General features: G+C 32.4%; 1 protein-coding gene across 2 annotated transcripts in view; it reads left to right on the forward strand.

Annotated features, from left to right (window-relative positions):
* LOC132945516 (homeobox protein MOX-2-like) overlaps nt 1-17,114 on the forward strand; it is a 106,464-nt gene extending 89,350 nt beyond the window's left edge. For both annotated transcript variants that reach the window (XM_061015291.1, XM_061015292.1), the window contains exon 3: nt 14,745-17,114. In XM_061015291.1, coding sequence (XP_060871274.1) covers nt 14,745-15,101 — 357 coding nt within the window. In that variant the 3' untranslated portion in view covers nt 15,102-17,114. The remainder of the gene's footprint in view (nt 1-14,744) is intronic.
* The last annotated feature ends 4,214 nt before the right edge of the window (nt 17,115-21,328 follow it).

The following is a 21,328-nucleotide window of genomic DNA, read 5'->3' on the forward strand; positions in this document are numbered from 1 at the left end:
ATAGGTTGGTATAATGTGTAATGATAATAAGTTTAGAAGATATTTGGAATACAATATTAGGGTGACTTGAACATTTTAGTAATTAATATTAATCCATATCAATATGTATAATTATTAATTTGTAAGAATGGTCTAAGTATAATAAACGCTAGATCCAATATTACATTTATATTTTATTTTATATATTTGCAAAACCATTTTAAGAACTTTAATCCGTAATATAAACATTTAACAACTGAAAAATTATTGGTTCGAATTTTTATATAGGTATTAGGTATCTACATCAACATTAAAAAATAAATAAATATTCACCATAATATTATTTACAGTAAAAAAGAGGGTTTTCATTTGAAAAACAGAAGTTTGTATTACCACAGGAGCTAAGGGTTAGGTTAGGTTTGGACAAAAATCTTTAGATTTTGAAAATATGGTTTTTAAGTATATTGATAATGATTTATTTGGCTTGAATTTGAATGGAAGGTGAATCACCCTGTATAATTCCACTCCAAATGTCAATTAAAGTAAATATTATTATTATTATAGGTACTTATAAACGTAAGCGGTACGCGCACCATTATTTTCACGTAGGCATATACAATATACAATATACATCCATCACTAATTGGTAACAGTTTGGCATTTATTATGATCACTAAATCACCCTAAAAGCCCCCTAACTCTTTTTAGAAACACGACGTGATATTTTTCCGCCTTTAACCGCATTTGTGGTCATATTATAGAAATCACTACCTACTGTGCAGTGCATTTATCGTATGGGCATATATTTTATTATTTATAAATTTATAATACATTAAACGTGTATAATGTATAGGTATATGGTGTGATTTCGTCGTCTTCGTCGCCGCCGCTTAATAGTATTTAAATAAGCACGCACGCAATTTATACATAATTTATATTTTATACACCGATAATAGGTATTAAAATATATATTACACAATGCGGTTGTGTTTGTAGTGATGAAAAGAGCTATAAATTTTAATTCATTTTTCATGTTATTATTTTTTTTCTGCATGTATGCGTTAAACGATCGGATGACTATTAACGTGAAAGCAGCTATATTATATACGACATGTAGTATTATAATATAGTTTGTCACCGCACTCGGAACCCGCGAGACGTTTTATTTTAATAATTAAACTTAATTTGCCCCGCCGTTCTCGAGACTGATCCGAACGTACAGTTTAATTATGGCCACACAACTACAAGATTATAATTTATAATATATAGATACGGTTATTAGAGTGAGGACTATCCGAAATTCTCTCTCTCGGCGTATATACTTGAATACGTCTTCATCTAATTAACTTGAGACTGACGCTGCGTAAAAGTGCATAAAACCCGCGGATTCAGAAATATTATCGCTCGAATCTGCCGCAGGAGTGAAGGATAGCACATTTAAAACGGAAGAGTGGCAGATTTCGTACACGAGGACAGACCGTTGAAAAGGGCCACGGAAATTTTTGGAGTAGAAATGCTCGAAATGAAATTCGGAAAGTGGCGGAAAAAATATGCAAGAACTTCGCTTGGGTTCGGCGTATACGGAAAACGCTATATTTCATCACTTGAATTACTCGTTTGTTGACGTCACGTTCACGTTTAAATGTAACTTCCTTTTATGTTCTTTGTAAAATTGTTCAGATGTCACTCCAAGAGTCTGGCGCATTAAAGGGGTTGCTTTTCGTTTTGTTTCCCATTGTTCTGTGCGCGAGTACGACTACCGAGGGGGAGTGCAACCAACAGAAAAAGTATATCTAATATGCTAAGAGGTCGTTCCCGTACGGTAGTTCATGTTGTATACTGTGTATTATGTTGTATATTGTATAATATTATGTGTGTGTGTGCGTGTATGTGTCGTACACTGCAGAGCAGTATAGCAGTTGGTCAATAATTTACTATTTCACAAGTGGTCCGTATATGTATAGGTTGACTGTTTTACACTTAAATGAAATTCAAAACACACCTAATTATACTGCAGTTTGCAGCAAGTATATAATATATAGGTTGTGTATATTATAATCGCCAGCGAGTGTAGAGAGCTGTTGATCAAAGAGAGAAAACGCGTTGTTCGATTTACTAATTTACTTATTTACCCGTCGCTGTTGCTGGTGTAAAAAAGATCAGGATAAGACAATGACGATAATAATAATACATCGTAGATTATTATAAACTGGATGTTATGCGTACCGCGGTAAACGTTATTATATAGTGGCTTTTAAAAATAAATTATTAACACTAAAATAAACTAAATCGTTTTTTTTGGCAGCTTGCTCGTGCAGAATAAAACGACCATTAGTCACAAGAATTAAGTTTATTAATAAATGTGTTGTTTTGAAATAAGTCGGACCAAGCGTAACTATTTTTTATGGTTGTAATTAAAGTGTTAAAACATTTTTATAGAGAGTATTTATCAAATTAAAAACTTCGATTTAAACTGTATAGTTATATGGTAGGTACTCGATATAAGCGTATACGTTATAATTATGTATACACACTGTGTGTCTGTGTATGATGTATATATATGGTACATGGTTTTATTTTTCACATGTATATTTTTTTTACCTAAAGAAAAATTAATGTATACGAAAAGTAAATAATATACCTATATATTTTACTATATAATATTGTTTGGAATTATTTAAAGAGTTTTTAAATAAAAGTTTGTCTGTCTTACATTATTATACTTAATAATAACAATGCAGTGTTTTCTTAGTTTTATGACGATTCGTGTATTTTTGATTTTTTATACAATTTCATTTCAATAATTCAGTTATTTGTTATTAATTTTGACAAAAAATCAGTTGCGTTATTGTTGTAATATTACCATTATATCGAAATTATATTACACAGCTGCTATAATGTTTTCCTCTCGGGACATAACACAAGTCGTCGCAAATTATTTATTCAGCTTTTGTGTATTATGTTATTGTTTATCATTCTATTTTTATTTCGTTTTATAAACCAGAATTTCGCGCCCAGTACTCACATATCGCACGTAGATCTAATCAAGTCCCTTAAGAAAATGAATAAAAACACTGGAAAGTTATAAATTATAATATATATTATAATACGTATGTCGTACCCATACGCTTTACCCACATTCTCACAGATAAAACAATGATATTCTAATTGGATACATATCATAATCCAACGTTCGGAAAGTTCACATATACGTTAATATTCACCAAGTAAACCCACCCTCGATATCAATTGACAATTTATACATGTATCAACAGTTTCATAACATCGTCTGATCGACAATTTATAGAAAAAAAATTGTGTTTTTCATTTGAAGGTTTATTGGTATATACCTTCATTGGCAAAAAATTTAAATTTAAAAAAATGCATCACTTAAGGAAAAAAGGGGGTGCGTGAGCTTGCTTGGTGTATCATCGTGTATATTACATAATATGCTATAATATGTACATTTGTATATATATTTGTATACATATTATGTATGTACTATATATAATTGACACATCGTTTAATATTATGTATAGTTAATATAATTCGTATTTTATGGCAGTTGCCTCGTTGGCTCGGAGGGTTTAAACATTAAATCGCATTCGTTTGTTGCGAAATCGATTTTTAAATAAGGCTAATAGACGCAGTTAAAACAAAATATTATACATTATATTATGGTATACACGCTGCAACCCTGTATAATAACAATATCATCCTCGTTTATGCGGGGAAACAGATCTTGTTGTCCGTATATAATATTATATAATGGGATTTGATACGAAGCGTATTTATTATTTGTTACTATAATCATAATATTATTATAACGTTGTACTCGCAGCTTATAATTTAAACTACTCGTCTGTATATTATCCGCCGATTTTAAAATCGTTCTTTTTACGTGAACGAAAATCTTATATGCATTGACATTTCGAGCGTATACATGTTTGCATACGTATACGACGTGAAACCTGTTGAATGCACCGTTTAAAATATTTTCATTATGTCGTATAACATAGTGCTAGCTAGTAATTTATTCGGTGTCAGAAAATTAAAATATTCAAATAAAAGGGGACTACTGGCTGCTATAATAATAGCCTATAATTACCCCTACCTGTATTATATAAACAGGTCGTCACGATTAATGCTCATAACAGTTTATACTAATAAAACGTTTGTTTTTATTATTTTTTATGTTATGACGTTATGTATTATATAATTATATATACAGTTTCGATTTTCCACGCGCGTCATAAGTAATAATAAGTGCTCCTCGCAAATTGTCTCGGCCGCGGTAGTAGTGCCCAAGTATTCGATGTACAAGGAAAAATAATAATGAGAACCTACACACTCACCGGTATTATGCGCGTGCTTGTACGACGATCGCAATAGCATACGGTGTGTCAATATCATAATACAATACGTCTATCTATGGATCGGTGCACGCGAGTACCTCTACTCGGTACCTATATATTATATAAATGCGAATTGCCGCACGACAACCGTATTATAAATATTATATTATTATAATCTTCGACAAGACTACGACAATTGCCGTAAAAGTTTTAAACGTAAAACGGGTGCAGTCCAACGAGATTCCGGAACGGCGAGGTTTACGTATAATTTATATTATTACGCCGTACGTACTATAATATTATTATGGTGCCCATACGGTTATCGCGGGAGCGTACGATGGAAATTTAAAGAGCAGACGTCGAGTGTTTATATATGTTTATTATTATTGTGTATATATGTGAAGTCTGCGTAGGTACGCGTATTCTATTATATCGACGTAGTAGTAGTATATTATTACCTATATACGTATGTGTGCCGGTCGGATCGGAAATCGAAAACTTAAACGTGAAAAAAAACACCGCTCTCGTCTACCGAAGTTTGCACATACATATATATATATTATAATAAACTTGCTCGTTCGTTATGCGATGTGTGCGTGTGCGTGGAAAACAAATAAAACGTTTTTCACGGCCTGTGAGTTTTATTATTGTTAATAAAACGACGACGGCTATGATACGGCGGCGGTGTCGGTCGTATTACTCGTATTATATAATAATAAAATAAAAAATCAATATTGGAGGGCGTTCATTGCGCACGTGTGTCATTTACACGTCATTCTCGTATGTACAATAACATTATTATTATTATTGTTATTTTGCGTTTTCCGAAAAACCGCGACGGAAATTATCATAATATATTTTTGAGCAGCGAGCGAAATCGTCCGAGGTAATAATTATTGTTCGTCGTGTACACATATATAGGCCGCCGCGACGAAAGCACCGCCGCCCGGACGTGTACGCACTCACTATACCTAAATTATATTATTCTCGTCCCCCACCTCTGTATGATTATTGTATCGTATTAAAATAATAATAATGATAATATAAAAGAGTTTTCGGGAAGCGACAAACGAACTCGCTGCGCCGCCGCCCACTTTACTGCCACATCAACCCCGCGCAGTTTCTGGTGGTGCTGCCCCGCATGCGGAGACGGGGCGCCGTGACAAAGCCGCCCCTCTCTCGCCACCACCCCCACCACCACCACCACTATACACATCCACCCTCCAGCCGTCGTTCACCGAAAGTGTAGCGCGCGCGGCACAAAAGGTATATATATATATAATAGAGTTAAAACGAGCGTTTTATTCGGTACAAACGGTTTTCTAACAAGAGTCGTAGTAATATCGTTTGTATATATATATATATACACGCGCGTATACCTTCCCCTATCCACCCCCACTCCGGACGATTTAGGTGGCGGTGGCGATGTCGGGAATGGCATACGGTACGGCGGCGGCGGAGGGAGATCAATAAAACGAACTGTTCGCCGCCGCCAAGAGAGTATATATAACAACGAAGGGGTGGCGTGGCAAAGTGTTTCGGGGGTTGCGGCGAGTGGGACCGCTACGACGGCGGCGGCGGCGGCGACGACTATTATAACTACATAAAACACGCTAATGGCTCAATACGCGCGCCACACACACACACTCACAAACATTTTTCGTATATATATACACATTATACGAATTAACGACCCCAACCCGCCGACGCCGTTTCTTTTCCATACTTCCTCTTTTGCGCGTAGCGCCCTCCTCCGACGACGGAGGATCTCCCCGAAAATGTATACAAAAAATAATAATATAACACTGTGCAGTTTAAGTACGATTGGCACTGGCGGTGGTGTGCTCAGTATATGATGCGGGGGGGGGGGGGGGTGGCGTCGAGGTGACTCTCCGCGCGCGCGAGGTCATTAATTCGGGGCCTCTGCGATGTCGGCGGGATTGACACGATTATAACTCCCGCCCTCCCCTCGGGCCCGGACCGATGAACCTATACTACGCGCGAGGGTAGCATCATCGGCGGGCAGCTATATAATATATATGCGCGTAATATTTATTCCGTGTCGGTAGTCGTATTTAAAAGTTTTTGTATTTTTATTTTTACCGAGGAGGTAATCAATCGCGTCGGTCCATCCCCTTCCCCCACACGCGCCACTCTATAATGGCCCGCCCGGAACGATTAAAGCGCGCCGAAAAAAATAATATATATATATATAAACACCAACATCAAACGATATATATACATAATTCTATGTGCTTACACCGGAATCGCCATTATGGTAATTGGATTTTGTTTTTGTTTTTTTCTCCTCCACGGAATCGTGTTTTACCTTTTTACAAAAACAATAAAACAAAAAAGAAATAACGGCAAATCGCGTGCGGTTCGTGTGCAGTTCTGTTGTATAGGTACCTACTTGCAGACGGCAGCGATCTATATATTATTATAATATGAACATAATATAATACTCGCGCAATAATGATCGTCGTCGTCGAACTATTATATATAGGCACGCGTGTCCCGTAAATTATTTACGTGTACAAGACTAATATATTATATTATTATATCTCGTGCGATCGAGTTCGTTGGATTTATAAAGATTTATAATAATATGCGAAACTGCAGCTCTATACGCATTACGTATTATAATATAGGTATTTATTATAATCTATACGATGTAGTGGGCACCACATACACTTACGGTTCGCGTAAACACCGGCAGGCATATACAGGCTAGCACAACGAACGCGATCATTACGAAATTATTGTTTTCGATCGTGGAATAATAAAAAAAAAGTATAAAACTGTATAATACTATGATTGTTGAATGTTAAGTATTTTATATTCACACTAAAATGATTTAATGTGAATACAAATGAGCGGTGATGAAATAATAATGTACGTATCATGCGTTAATCAAATATATATACCGTTCAAAACTTATGTTACGATTTCTGCGAACGATTGAACACATTAATCTCATCTAATTCTCGAGTGGGTTTTATTACGAACATTATATATCATATACATATTATATTTAAACGTATCACCTTATAATTGAAAACGAACTGCATACCAGCTATTTATACTTTAAGTTTCCGCCAAGTTTTCGGCACGCAATATATCTCATTACCTAGTTGATGTCGTTGCCGTTGTTATTTATTATAGTGATATAGGTGCACAATATTTTTGACAACTATGCATGAATATAGGTATGATACACATTACATTATGTGTTATTTATATTATATTTTTGTGTTTTTAAAACTCTATACAACCGTTGACTAAGGTTTTATTTATGCGTACACTACAGTACACGTCTTCTCATAAAGTAATTAACGTTTCGAAAAAAAAAAATGAAATGTTTATTGTAATATATTATTGGGGACATATTTTTTATCGGAATGAAAACATTTTTACCGCCCTAATTGATTCGTTGGCCGGCGCGGACTCATCTGGCTTCGCGCCCGATTTTCAATTATCATTATATTATTGTTGTTGAAAATAATATTTATTTTTCTTATAAATATAACCACGGTTGCAGTATAGCCGTACATACATTTCGTCAAGACTCTCTCTCGAGAGACGTAACTATCTCTATATAAAAGAGTTTTTCAAAAGTTAAAGAAACCTGGCACAGTTGTTGCTATTCTCGATAATCTAGCCACGCGTTACTATGTTATATGTTCGTAGATACGTTTTTTCTTTTCGGTTTCGCGACACGCAACGTATTATTATTACATTGAGTTGTTAGACAAAAAAAAAAAATTGTGCCATATCAATTTGCGGAATTCCGAGCGAAATTCTCCCCCGCGGTGAAACCGCTATAGCCGGTACCTACCTATATATACAACATAATTCGAGGTGGCGTGTAAGTTCCGATTTGTGCGCAAGCTCGGTTCATTACACTAATGGTAAAATGTCGAAACGTGAGCATATTAGCAGACCGCGTGCAATCGTCATGTGCCCGATAGGAGCGATCGCGTCAAGGGTGGTGCACTGGTGCCACTGGTGGTAGACGGTGTAGTGTAGTGGTTCGTCTGCACCGGGTTTCCTATTTATCGGTGTACGTTTTATCGAATTAATAATTATTGGAGTCTGCTGCTGGCGGGAAGTATACAAAAAAAAAACCGACTCACAATAGACTCGGCCAAACCGATTGTTAAACTGCAGTATAATAATATAATCGAGTTATATATTAATAATAAATAATGACGACGATTTTGAAACAATATATTATTATAATATTGCCGATGAGATTATTACAACTGCGTAGTACCTATTATATTAATATAAATCATATGAGTATGTCATAATAGAAAGACGGAATCGGGGTGGATACCTCCGCGCGATTTCCCGAAAAGAAAAATGAAAATCGATATCGCGAAAAAACGGTATTGTACTATTATTGTACACGCACGTGTATAGGATACAATTTCGTGTTGTACGGATATCAATAATCCACGTGACAGAAATATCAGCGGAAGACCTCTAAAATATATATTATATATAGGTTAGGTACGAAAACATTTTATGTCGATTTAACAATATCCTAATGGGATATTTTTCTTTTCAGCCTTTTTCTATTAGCGACGCCGTGTAGGTAGTATTACATTCATTCGTGATATTTATTATACCGTGTTCGACTCGTATATTATAAATAAAAAATACATCGATAGCTGATTTGATCGGTTCCCAACATTATTTGTGTGTGCAATTTAACTATAGGTACCATGTTTATTGCAACCGATATTATATTATTAATCATAAAAAAAATATAATATAGGTAATTGTTTAATCAATTCGTCCTTAAACTATTTTGTTTGGAATTTTTGAATAACTACAACAAGTAAGTGTCTAAAGTGTAAACACTCAAATTAAAATATCATACTTACATGTTTATTGATTATCTTCTTTGAACAGTCAAGTGTTAAAGTAGACATTATACCTATATAGATGTTAAAGCATATATGTCAAAATCAAAGTCTAAGTATTCGTATTATTAAATTTTAAAACTGACGTTAAATTACGTAATCCGAGAAAATTGTCGTGCCCCCCCCCCCCCCGGGTGTGAAACATTAAACGCTATCCCCTCTCCCAAGGTAAAGCGCCTTGTAAAACTATTAATATTAGCGTATATTCGTTTAACAATACATTATCATAATAATAACGTATAGGTGGGTGTAACCGCGATATAACAAGAGCACCTCTGTTGTAGTACTCCTAGGTATACACTCATTACTTATACATTATTAAATTACTGCTGAATGCTGATTTCGATTCGGTTACATATAATATTGTATATAACTGCAGCGGTGCGGTACGCGCGAAACGACGATTATTATAATGATATATTATAGGTACCTACCTACCTACCTATATATTATTTACGCTTGCGGTGCTACAGTGCATGACATGTAGAGCAATTCACTTTGCTTTTTAAATATTTTATTAACGAGACCCTATTAAACACTCTATACAATGCCGCCGCTGCTACCGGTCCGTATAACGAATTCAGAACGATATTGTGACGCGGTTATTTTGATTAATATTTTGTTTTCGTTTAAAAATAATATATACTTGTCGTGGTCGAAAAAACGGTATTCGCAATTTCGTCGTTCCATGTATAGGTTTGCTTAATACATTGAGCGTGAGTATGTGCACACAATATTACAATGCTGGTAACGTTTTATTGGTACCTATATACGTCATTATTCAAACGCGGTGTACAAGTGAATTAAAAGAGATTGCTTTAATACGCCGTGTACAATATTATGATAATTTATTATAATTTAATAGGACCCGGTGTAGCGTATACGATATTATATACGATCAGGTGATAATTATATACTTAGTAGTTTCAGATATAGCCATGATATTGGTATGTAATATTATAAGTGAGTTATGACGGCAATTTATTATAATACGATTTACTATAATATAATATTATTCAAATGTTATCGATAAATACTTTGAACTATCAAAACGAAAAAAAATTAATGACCAACCCATTTCAATAGTGTCTCACCGTTAAACCGTTTATTATGTAATTACAACGTACAAATTAATTTATAAAATATGTAATTATGCTATTTGTATTTTGTACTACCGCTAATTATTATAATTTATATATTATATACTATTAATAAAAGATTAGGTATCTTTGTTTTATAGAAACAAATTAAATACAATTAACGGCGGCAGTGAATGGTATTAAAAATTGTAATTTCATTATATTAATTAACTTCTTTTTAATATTGGTTTAAATTTAAATTTTTAATTAATTTGTGTTCGTTATAGCAGCGTCGATGAGTCGACATCATAATATTATTATACTGTAACACGACACTAATCTATACGATTTAAGCAGAAAACAGATTTTATTTACGAATTGTTTATTCTTTCAATTTACATTTCAATTCCAAACTTTGAATTGTAACTATAATATAGGTAGTAATAAAATAAAATATATAGAGAAAAAAAAACTTAAGAATTGCTAAATCACTTTAATGGGGTTTGCTAATTTATTTGCTTACATTTTTTTTAGTTCTCAATTAAATCAAATGTAAAATTATAATTTATGCGTGAATATAGTTTTAATTCGTGTATTTACCTTATGTATGCATAAACGATTGTTTATAAAATTGTATTATTTTTATATTGTACAAAATATTTAATATTATATAGTATAATAGGTACCTAGTTAGGTATGTCCTGAAAACTAAGTTAAATTATACAATACTTGCGAAACTTGAAATTAAATATTCCAGAGTCTTTGACTCAAACTATTTAATTTTTTTTTTTTATTATTTTAGGACCGTGTCCACGTAGGAAACATAATAACAAAAAAAAATATTCGTATAAAAAAAATTATGATCTTAGATAAATTAGCTTTGTAATTTTATACTGGGAAATGTTTTGAATTGCAAATAACACTTGTGGACGTCTTTGTGAGTTATGGGGTCTACACTCTACATACATATATATATATATATTATTGTAAACGCGCGCATATTATTTGTGTGTGTGTGTGTGTGTGTGTGTGTGTTTAGACAAGGCCTCGTATATATAAATATAAAAGAATAGATGGTAAAAAAGTTTGCAGTGGTATTTTTTTACGAACCCATAACGGTCCAGTTGCAGCAGTAAGGGTGTTTACAAATGAGCACGAAACGAACATGCTTTCGTGCAAAAATAAAGAGCGATTCGATCGAAAAGCCTAAAAAGAATAAAACGCCGACCCCATTTGTCAGACGGAATTAATTTTTATAGCTCCTTCCAGCTGAATATTAAGAAGTATTGGTATTGCATATCGAAATCTATCATATACTTACCTTTATCTACGGTCGACAATTATCGATCGTCACTTTGTATCTTATATGATATAATATTATGCACGATAAACATAATAAAGTATGTAATTAAATAATGTTTAGATTATAGGTACCTACACCATACCTTTTTATATTTATATGGTGATGATTATGATATGTTATGCACATTTTACGATAATTTTTCCAGAAGGAAACAACTTTTTTACACAGTATTAAAGTAAAAATAATTCTAAAAATAATAATATACTAAATAGGTATTATTTGATATAACAAATAATACTTTATAAAAAGTATTTAATATGAACCGTAAACACCGCTGTGCATGGTTAATTTATTTATTTTACAAACATCTGCAGTTTTAAGTTACTATATTAGGTTTAGCTATTTTTTCTCCATAAAATGTTTATTTTTAATTTTTATATACGACGAAGGTACTTATATATTCTAATCAAGTGGAAATGTGGAATATACCTATCTGCTGTATTTTTTTTTCATTAATTATATTCAAAAAAGATTCCTTATTAATAGGTTAATGTACTGTTGAATTTGTTATAATATAGTGTTATTATCCTTAGTTATAATAACTATACTTAATGTTATAACTATTTTTTATTATTATGATAATAAATTAATTACACGATGCCGTTTACTTATTGTTACATCTATTTACAATTTATTATCTATTATCACTGGAATGGAAAAAAAACGAGCAAAGTACCTACTATTTTTTTATGTGATTTCAAAGTATAAATTGATTTAAGCTCCATTTGTCAGATCTCTATTATTTACACAAAGGAAAATTTAAAAGAAATACAAGACGTGTTCTCTTCTTCGATTGCCATTTTACATTTAAATAGTTTCGTCTCGTGAAATCGATATAGGCGTGACAAAAACAGTACAAATGTTTGTTTCTGACAGAAAAGTATTCGGAAAAATTGCTTGTTGCGATTCATTGCGTTTTGTTTGTGTAAAATCGAATGGAAAATAATGAAGAATCGAAAACTTTTGTAAAACCTTTCATATTGACTGCACTCGGTGCATTTTATTATATTATTTGTATGCGTTGTTTGTGGATTTATAATATAAAAACGAAGGAGTGAAACCGTTTTAATTAGCTGGTATAATAATGGCGCCGCGTAATTCGTTTTTCCTATAATAAGGGATGAATGCGCTGATTTTGCACATTCAAACGGATGTCCAATCCAGACCATTAGCTGAATTTTTTACGAACGAACTGTGTTAGGACTTTTTTTTATAATTATTGAACGAACAACATTTACTAAATAAATACGGGAGGTATAGTTTAGGACAACAATACCCACGACCTACCTATATCAAGGCGGGTCCAGGGATTTTTTTTATAAATTAGCGATGAGTGGGACGTAATGATGATAATATGTTAAATCAAAGATCGCAGATAACAAAAATTAAATAAACTATAAACATATTATTTTCAATATAGAAGGTATTATAATATGCAATGTTATTAATTATAATTGTTTATTCTACATACGATTGGTAGTTAAATTTAAAGAACGAAGTCGAGTTTCCGAGATTTATCGGACTGCTGCATTCTTTACTGGGTTACTCATAATATAGTCAATCCATATTAATAGTCGAGTTAGTACGTCTATATCATGTAATAAAGTCGATAAGTCATATTAGGTCTCTCCCCCCAAACTATTTAATAAATCCTATATGACCTCCGTCCCACGAGCTGCAATACTCTTGTCATGTTCATAATATAATAATAAATTAATATATATTGATATAATGTAGCAGTATGCGGCTTGCATTTACTTTTATAATAATAATTGTAGTGCCGGTGACCGGCTGATGTCGCACCCGCGCGTATCCTCTTCGAAAGGCGTATATTATTACATGTCGTTGGAAATAAGATAATGACATCTCCTGTTTAGCGCGTACGTGATTGTTTGTAAATTTTAAAAAAAATGTCGACCTTCGAGGGTGGCGTAAACGTGTATAATGTGCATAATATATACTGAGAGGTGTCGGTTTAATATACATATATAATATAGGTGTTCACTCGGATTTGAATAATGCAATACGCTGTTTTAGTCCATTCCGCGTGCTTGTGTATTATTATAATACACTCTATGTTCCACGTTATGTTTGCCCTATACCACTGACAGCATATATAAGAGGCTATATATGCACTTCGCGAAAACGTTTTCGGTATTATATGACGTGCATAATGCATACCTACATTATTATATTGTATAGCTGCACTCGATATCAAACAATACGTGTCCCGTTTGGCACAATCAGAAGGGACGAAATAATCATATCTAAATCATACGCGCAGAGTAAAAAAAATTATATACATAATATAATATTTATTATTGTCACGTAAATAATATATATAATACGCGAGGAAAACTCAACAAACATATCAGTGTGCACCGTGCAGGTATACCGCGTCGAGTGTCATTGAACATATTATAGTTGGTGGTTCATACCTATATACCTATCGTGGTATTTCGCAATAATTTCATCGTGTGTCGTGATATTTATTATTGTAACCATTTTAGGTCTATTTATTCGTGTGAAATGCATTAAAATGTATTCAAAATTATCTATACGAATTGCATATTGTACCAATAACACACATACATCATACTATACATCCAATAATTATCCAATAATTATACATAATATTCTCAAATTTAATTGAACATAATATATAATAAATACATTATATACTCTTTGATGTATTTATTTTTATGTATATAACGGTATAATGTCTATACGACGGTGGTATATATTCTAGGAATATAATGCGCGAATGTAGACTGTATAATATTGGGTGTTACCTTAAATTGATATAATATCATGTCTTGTTAACTCGACATAAATTCAAGCTTATACTTATATATTATTATTAAGTTCTGGGTTTTTCGCTTATTTTTCTAGACCTATCTTAACAATGTGACGTATAAAAACTAAGATCCTTGGTCAAATAGTAAAAATCCTAATTTGTATTTACGTTTAGGGGTGCATCCACCCTGTATGGCTTGTGGTAAAAAACGATTTTAACAGTTTTTCGTCTTGTCAACAGGTGAAGATCTGGTTCCAGAACAGACGGACAAAGTGGAAAAAACACGACACCGTGACGACGACGGAATCCGCGGACCCGGCCACGGCTGCGGCCGCGGCGTCGGCGGGACTCGGCGGCGGCGGCGGACTGGCCAAGTGTTCGCCGAAGGCCGCGGCCGGCGCCAAATTTCTCAGCGAGGGCGATGACCACTCGTCGCTGGAAGACTCGGAGAGCTGCTACAGCAGCGTGGACGCGGCTGAGTCCAAAGTGGTCACGGCCAGGACGCCCGAGTCGCTGCCGCCCACGTCTCCGGCCACGGACAACGAGACAGCGGCCACAGCCACTACGACGACCGCCATGGCCAGGGCGCCCAGTTAGAGGGTTAAATCCCAATCCGTTTTCTTAAAAAATACTATAAAATATGATAATGATCAAATAAACGAACGGACGATCGCTGTTGGATAATATAATATTATTGTGTTTGTTTTTCGTTTTTGTTTTTTTAGACGCGCGCGGTGTGTGTATAATAATAATAATATTTATATTTGTTATAAAAAATAATGATAATCGTAATTTATTGTTATTATTAAAATTGTCGGCGTGTAGTAAAAAATTAATAGTAAAAAAAAAACATAAAAAAACGACTCGGGAAAAAACATAAAAATGATTTGATATTATTATTATTATTATTATTATTATTATTATTGATGTAATATCGCTATACTATTATGCATAATATTATTATTATTATATATATATTTTTTTCATTAGATATACCTAACACTTAGTAGTATATGACACGTGCAAAATATGTATACCGCGTGATCACGACAGTGATATATATATAATTGTACATTTCCTTTTCCCGACTTTTAGCATAATATTTTGCGTTAAAACGAGACACGCGGACGACCCACGCGCTGTACCCTGTATACCTATTATTAATTACATAATAATATTACATCGGCGTGTCGTCTGCAAACCGTTTTTGGCTAATACTTTCGCACTGTTCGTTGTTATATTATTATTATTGTGTATTTCGACTATTTCGAGTGTATAATACTAAAACGATTGAAGAAAGACGCGTGTATTCATTTTTTTCTGTGCTATACGCGCGATTGTATTTTGTTACAATATAATGTTTATTATAATATTAAAAACGTTGCACGCGCAGGGCCGTATTTGTGATATTTTTACCTCACGTTTAAGACTACAAATAAGTACGCCCAAAATAATGAAAGGGGGGGGGGGGCACTTCAAAAAAAAAAAAAAGAAAATAATTCGTTGAAAATATTATATACTTACACGTTGATTAAAAATATAAATATATTTTACAATCACTATGGTTGTTATCGAAAACGAAAATGATTGATATTATTTTGTCGCGATGCGGATATAATATAGTAAAGAAAATAACAATAATAGGCGAAATAACCAAATATTTTCATAGGTAAATCATACCCCCTCAAATACGGCTCTGGTTTGTTGTGTTGAATTTTTCTTTCCTCGTTTTGTACATAACATAATATTATTATAAACATAATATTATTATAAATCGTTCTATTGACGTTAGATGACCCGCGCACGAGAGGTGGTCTAATTTTTTGATTGGCTGTCCCCGACAGAACGACACATTTCACGTCTGTTTGCGGGAATTTTTCGGTTTTTCTTTCATTCCGCGACTCGAGAAATGCAAACTTTAATTATTACAAACATCGTGATTTCTTCTTCTCCGTTCGAGTATTACCTACCTACCTACCTCTACCTCTCTCTCTATCATTACGGCTGTATGCTCTCTAAACTAATATTTTATCGCTGTACGTTATCAATATTATTATTATTATTATTATAAATATTTTTATTGTTTGTATCTATCGTCTTAAATCTATCATGTGTTTGTTTTTATGTAGGTAATAATGTGTAAAAAAAACATATTTTTTATGTAACGCCCTCCTCGGCGGACGAACTTACTGTACTGAATAATAAATAAAAAAAAATGTACTGTCTTTAGGACCTAAACAGCAATCGATTATACGTTAAAATATTTTTGAATATTAATATAATAATATAATATTAATTAAACAGAACTTCTCGCGATACTTTTCCTGAATTATTACCACGATAATTACGTGCCCGTGATTATTAATTGTACATCTATGCACGCTGCACGCGCATCCGTGTGTTTATTATATATTATTATGTATTGTGTATAGAATGTGTATTGTGTACAGTACCTCCATAATAATATTATTATGTACCGCCTTCAACGGATATTTGTGTATAAAAATCGAACGTGTATAATATTTATGAAGATTTATTTTCAGTGTGTTATATGTTATTTTTTTTAAAAAACCAACATAATAAATGTGAAAGGAGAATATTAAGATATTATTTGCGTTTTTGTGTTTTCAATGTATTTACAAATTAAGTATTGATATTATCGTCGAATAATATTGTTTTTTTTATTGCTCCACGCGTAAGAACGAAATAAGAAAGTTAGGTGGGTACGTATTTCGGTCACTCAAGCGACACCTGTTGTTCAAATAATATGCGTGCTACAGAACGTGTGATATACTGAGACGCCATCTAGTTTACGTTCCATTGTCGTTTTACGATCTTGGAAAATACCCACATTGGACCCACAACAATAATGACTTTATGAGTTATAAGTATTTTTATTCAATTTAGTATGAAGTAACAATTTGTAAACAATTACTTTAATTTTTTAGACTTCAGGTGCATTATCAACAAAATAAATTTTAAGAAAAATTGTATAAATTATGATTTTAGTTTATCTTTGTTTGTGTGTTGACTGCTTAATGTATAAAACAAAGATATAATTATATAAATATAAAATCACTTACATTCAACGTAATTTATATGCCAGTTATAGTTCACAATTCGCAGATCAACCAGTATGTACCTACGACCGTACGACGTAATTAGCACACAACTTGTATTGTTATCAGGCGCTTCTTTTTTAAATCTATTTAAAGACAAGATTCAAGCCAGGATTTCTAAAAAGGGGAGGGGGGCAATAAAAATATTAATTAATATAATAAGTACAATTTCTATCGCTACATTGTCTTAATTACATATCATACATATTATCATAGATACTGACGTACACATATATTATATACTTGTCTATGGAGTATGGAGGTACTAATATAAAATCAATTAAAACAACCACGGTCGATGGTGAGGGAGCATGGCTCCTCTGGCTACGCCACTGATGGTAAGATAACGTCACTACATTTATAATAAAATATATTATAGTAAGGTGTCTACTACCGTTATAATTCATTAATATTTTACATACTCATAACTCACTTAAAAATTAAAATATCGTAAAAATCAACGAGAGACCACATATTATAATGTTCTTACCTAAAAGTTTGATAATAGGTCGATTTACTCTAATAACAAAACTAACTGCACTGAGCACACTATTGAAACTGGTGAACGAAAATTTGTTATGTCGAACGTGTGTAAGATAGAGACAACATATATGCGCCGGTGCGACGTCCTCTTTATGTCTAAAAACATGTTACGTATATGAGTGAAAAAAAATACGAGGAATTTGTAAAATCGTAGGATAATTGTTGAAAAATTTGACAATTTTAAGTTAAAACATTTGCTCGTTGTCATTCAGTCAATATTGGTTTTAGAGCCATGGTAAAGAGGTCAAAATGACTAATCGGTCTATCCGAATTTGATATTTAAAACACTTATTGTCATTTAAAAATAGCAATTTGTGTTGCGCATGCGCACACAAAAAATATAACAATTTGAAAATTATCAAAAATGTGTATTTACTTATTCCTTAAGGGGATTCAATACCGTGATTTTCTGTTTTTGTCTAACACACACGCGACATAGGATTTTAGACTAGTTTTTTGCCATTCATACCAATTGATCTAATGCAGCGATAAGAATTCTAAAAACAGATTTGAATTTGTCGTCAAATCTACTTGAAATCGACTTTCCCACATTTTTGATTTTTTGATTTTAACTTCTCCAAAATTAAAATACGACAATTTTTAAATATTTTTTTTTAATATGACATTTATAGGAATTTGGGGAATAATATCAAACATGTGGGAAAGTCGATCACAAGTAGACTTGACGACAAATTCAAATCTGTTTTCAGAATTCTTATTGCTTCAATAGATCAATTCGAATGTTTGGCAAAAAACACATCTAAAATACTATGTCGCGCATGTGTTAGACAAAAACAGAAAATCACGGTACCGAATCCCCTTAACTCCTCCCGAAAACCCCATAACAATCCGAGATCACTGGATTGAAATATGTCGTGTTACCTTTAAAAGGAAACACACTGTATTTTACTTATTACATGTTTACATATTTCTACATAATTTCTATTTAATCAAAACATTTTTAATGCTATACCTATAATAAAATAATACAATTTTTTAAACCAGTATTCCTATTATTACTTTTTCAAATGCGAGGCAAGGTAGGTACATTATTTTTCCTACCTATATAATAATGTAAGATAGCGAAGAATAATGATAGTAACATATTAAAGAAATAAGAAAATATGTTGTGTTATAGACACATTGTTAGGCAAATCAACCCTATGATTTACGGATGATTAAAGTTAGTAAATATTACATTATAATTTAAAATATTGATAAATTTCAATAAATATACTTTAATTGAATTTATCAACACTAAAGTATTAAGATGTACTATTAATGTTAAAATAAATACTATTTTTCAATTTAAAAAAAACAGTAGTGGTATTAATCATACTTGAATATGAAAAATGCAATCAACGGAAATGATTAATTTTGTTTGTATCTATTTTTATTGCTTACTTGAGGTATTGACAATTTGTATTAGATAATATAAAGATCGCAGCGAATGATATTTTGCTTTCACGTAGACATGTTGTATTATAATTGCATACACAAAGCGCCGTTTAAAATTTTGTTAGCTATATTATAAGAATTTTTTGAATAAATTTTTTATTTTTATATTTTGACCATCAGTAAGAATTCTCTAAAAAATATTTATTAATAAGGTCTCAAATTGTCAAACTATACTGATGGTTACAAGTCACAAGTAAATAATTGTACAACAATAATACAATTCAACAGACGAACTGATAAAAATCATACAACAATAGTACCATAGATAAACATAAAATAGTACTATTAGGTTGTAACCGTGGTATTCTAGGGGCCCGTGATTATTGTTCAATATTACAAATGATAGGTAGGTATACTATTTAGTATACTATATTTTATTACGAATAATGATGGTCATTGCATCATTCTCGTTTTAGGAAATTCACCAGTAATAGTCTGGTGGAACTCATACGCTAGAGTGCAGACCATATACCATTATACCAATATAAACAAATTTAGACACGAAGCGTATTTATTACGAGGCATATCGTAATATTATAATGACGTTGTACTCGGGAGCTTATATTTTTATACTACTGGACGCGTCCAGTGGCGCCGAACTAATTTTTTTTAGGTGTAGGCAATGAACAATTACTTATACCCACCTACCCCCATTGGATATTGGATATTATAGAACTAAGTCGTGGCGGCAACCCCCCTCTCCATCAATTTTAAATCTAAAAAATATTTTCACAAGTCATAATATTTACTGCATTATGTCTACATTTTAGCATTCTTTAATATTTTAACATAATATTACAGTTAGGATCATCTCCAGAAAGAGCCTCCTCAAAATGAAAACTAAGTTATTATCATCTAAAAACGATATTCACAATCACTGATTTAGTTATTTAAGCTTTTAGCTAGGTACATCATATCATTCAGTAACAATAAATTAGAACTATTACATTTTTTTTCTTAGTACTATTATGTAAATACCATAATAAACATAAATTAATACCTGTTATGTTTTAACCGCGGTATACTAGGGCCGTGATTATTGTTCGATATTACAAATGATAGGTATATGTATATACTATTTAGTATACTATATTTTATTACGAATTATGATGAGTCATTGCATCATTCTCGTTTTAGGAAATTGGCCAGTCAATAGTCTGGTGGAACTCATAGAGCGCAGACCCCTATACCAATATTAGCAAATTAGACACGATTACACGAAGCGTATTTATTACGAGCATATCATAATATTATTATGACGTTGTACTCGCAGCTTATATTTTATAGTTTATACTACTCGTCTGTATATTATCCGCCCATTTTAAAATCGTTCTTTTTACGTGAACGAAAGATCTGATATACATATGCATTGACATTTCGAGCGCATACAAACATGTATATACGACGTTTAAACCTGTTGAATCAACCGTTTAAAATATTTTTCATTATGTCGTATAGCACAGTCCTAGTAATTTATTCAGAAAATTAAAATATTCAAATAAAAGCGGATTCCTGGCTGTTATAATAATAGCCTATAATTACCCTTCCTTTTATAATTTAAACAGGTCGTGACGCTTAATGATTACAACAGTTAATACTAATAAAACGTTATATTTTAATATTTATATGTTACAGACTTATAGGTATATCATAATTGCTTACGGTTTTGATTTTATACGCGTCACAATTAATAATAATAATAAT

The sequence above is a fragment of the Metopolophium dirhodum genome, chromosome 5 (genome assembly GCF_019925205.1).
Source record: "Metopolophium dirhodum isolate CAU chromosome 5, ASM1992520v1, whole genome shotgun sequence".
Taxonomy (NCBI): Eukaryota; Metazoa; Arthropoda; class Insecta; order Hemiptera; family Aphididae; genus Metopolophium; species Metopolophium dirhodum.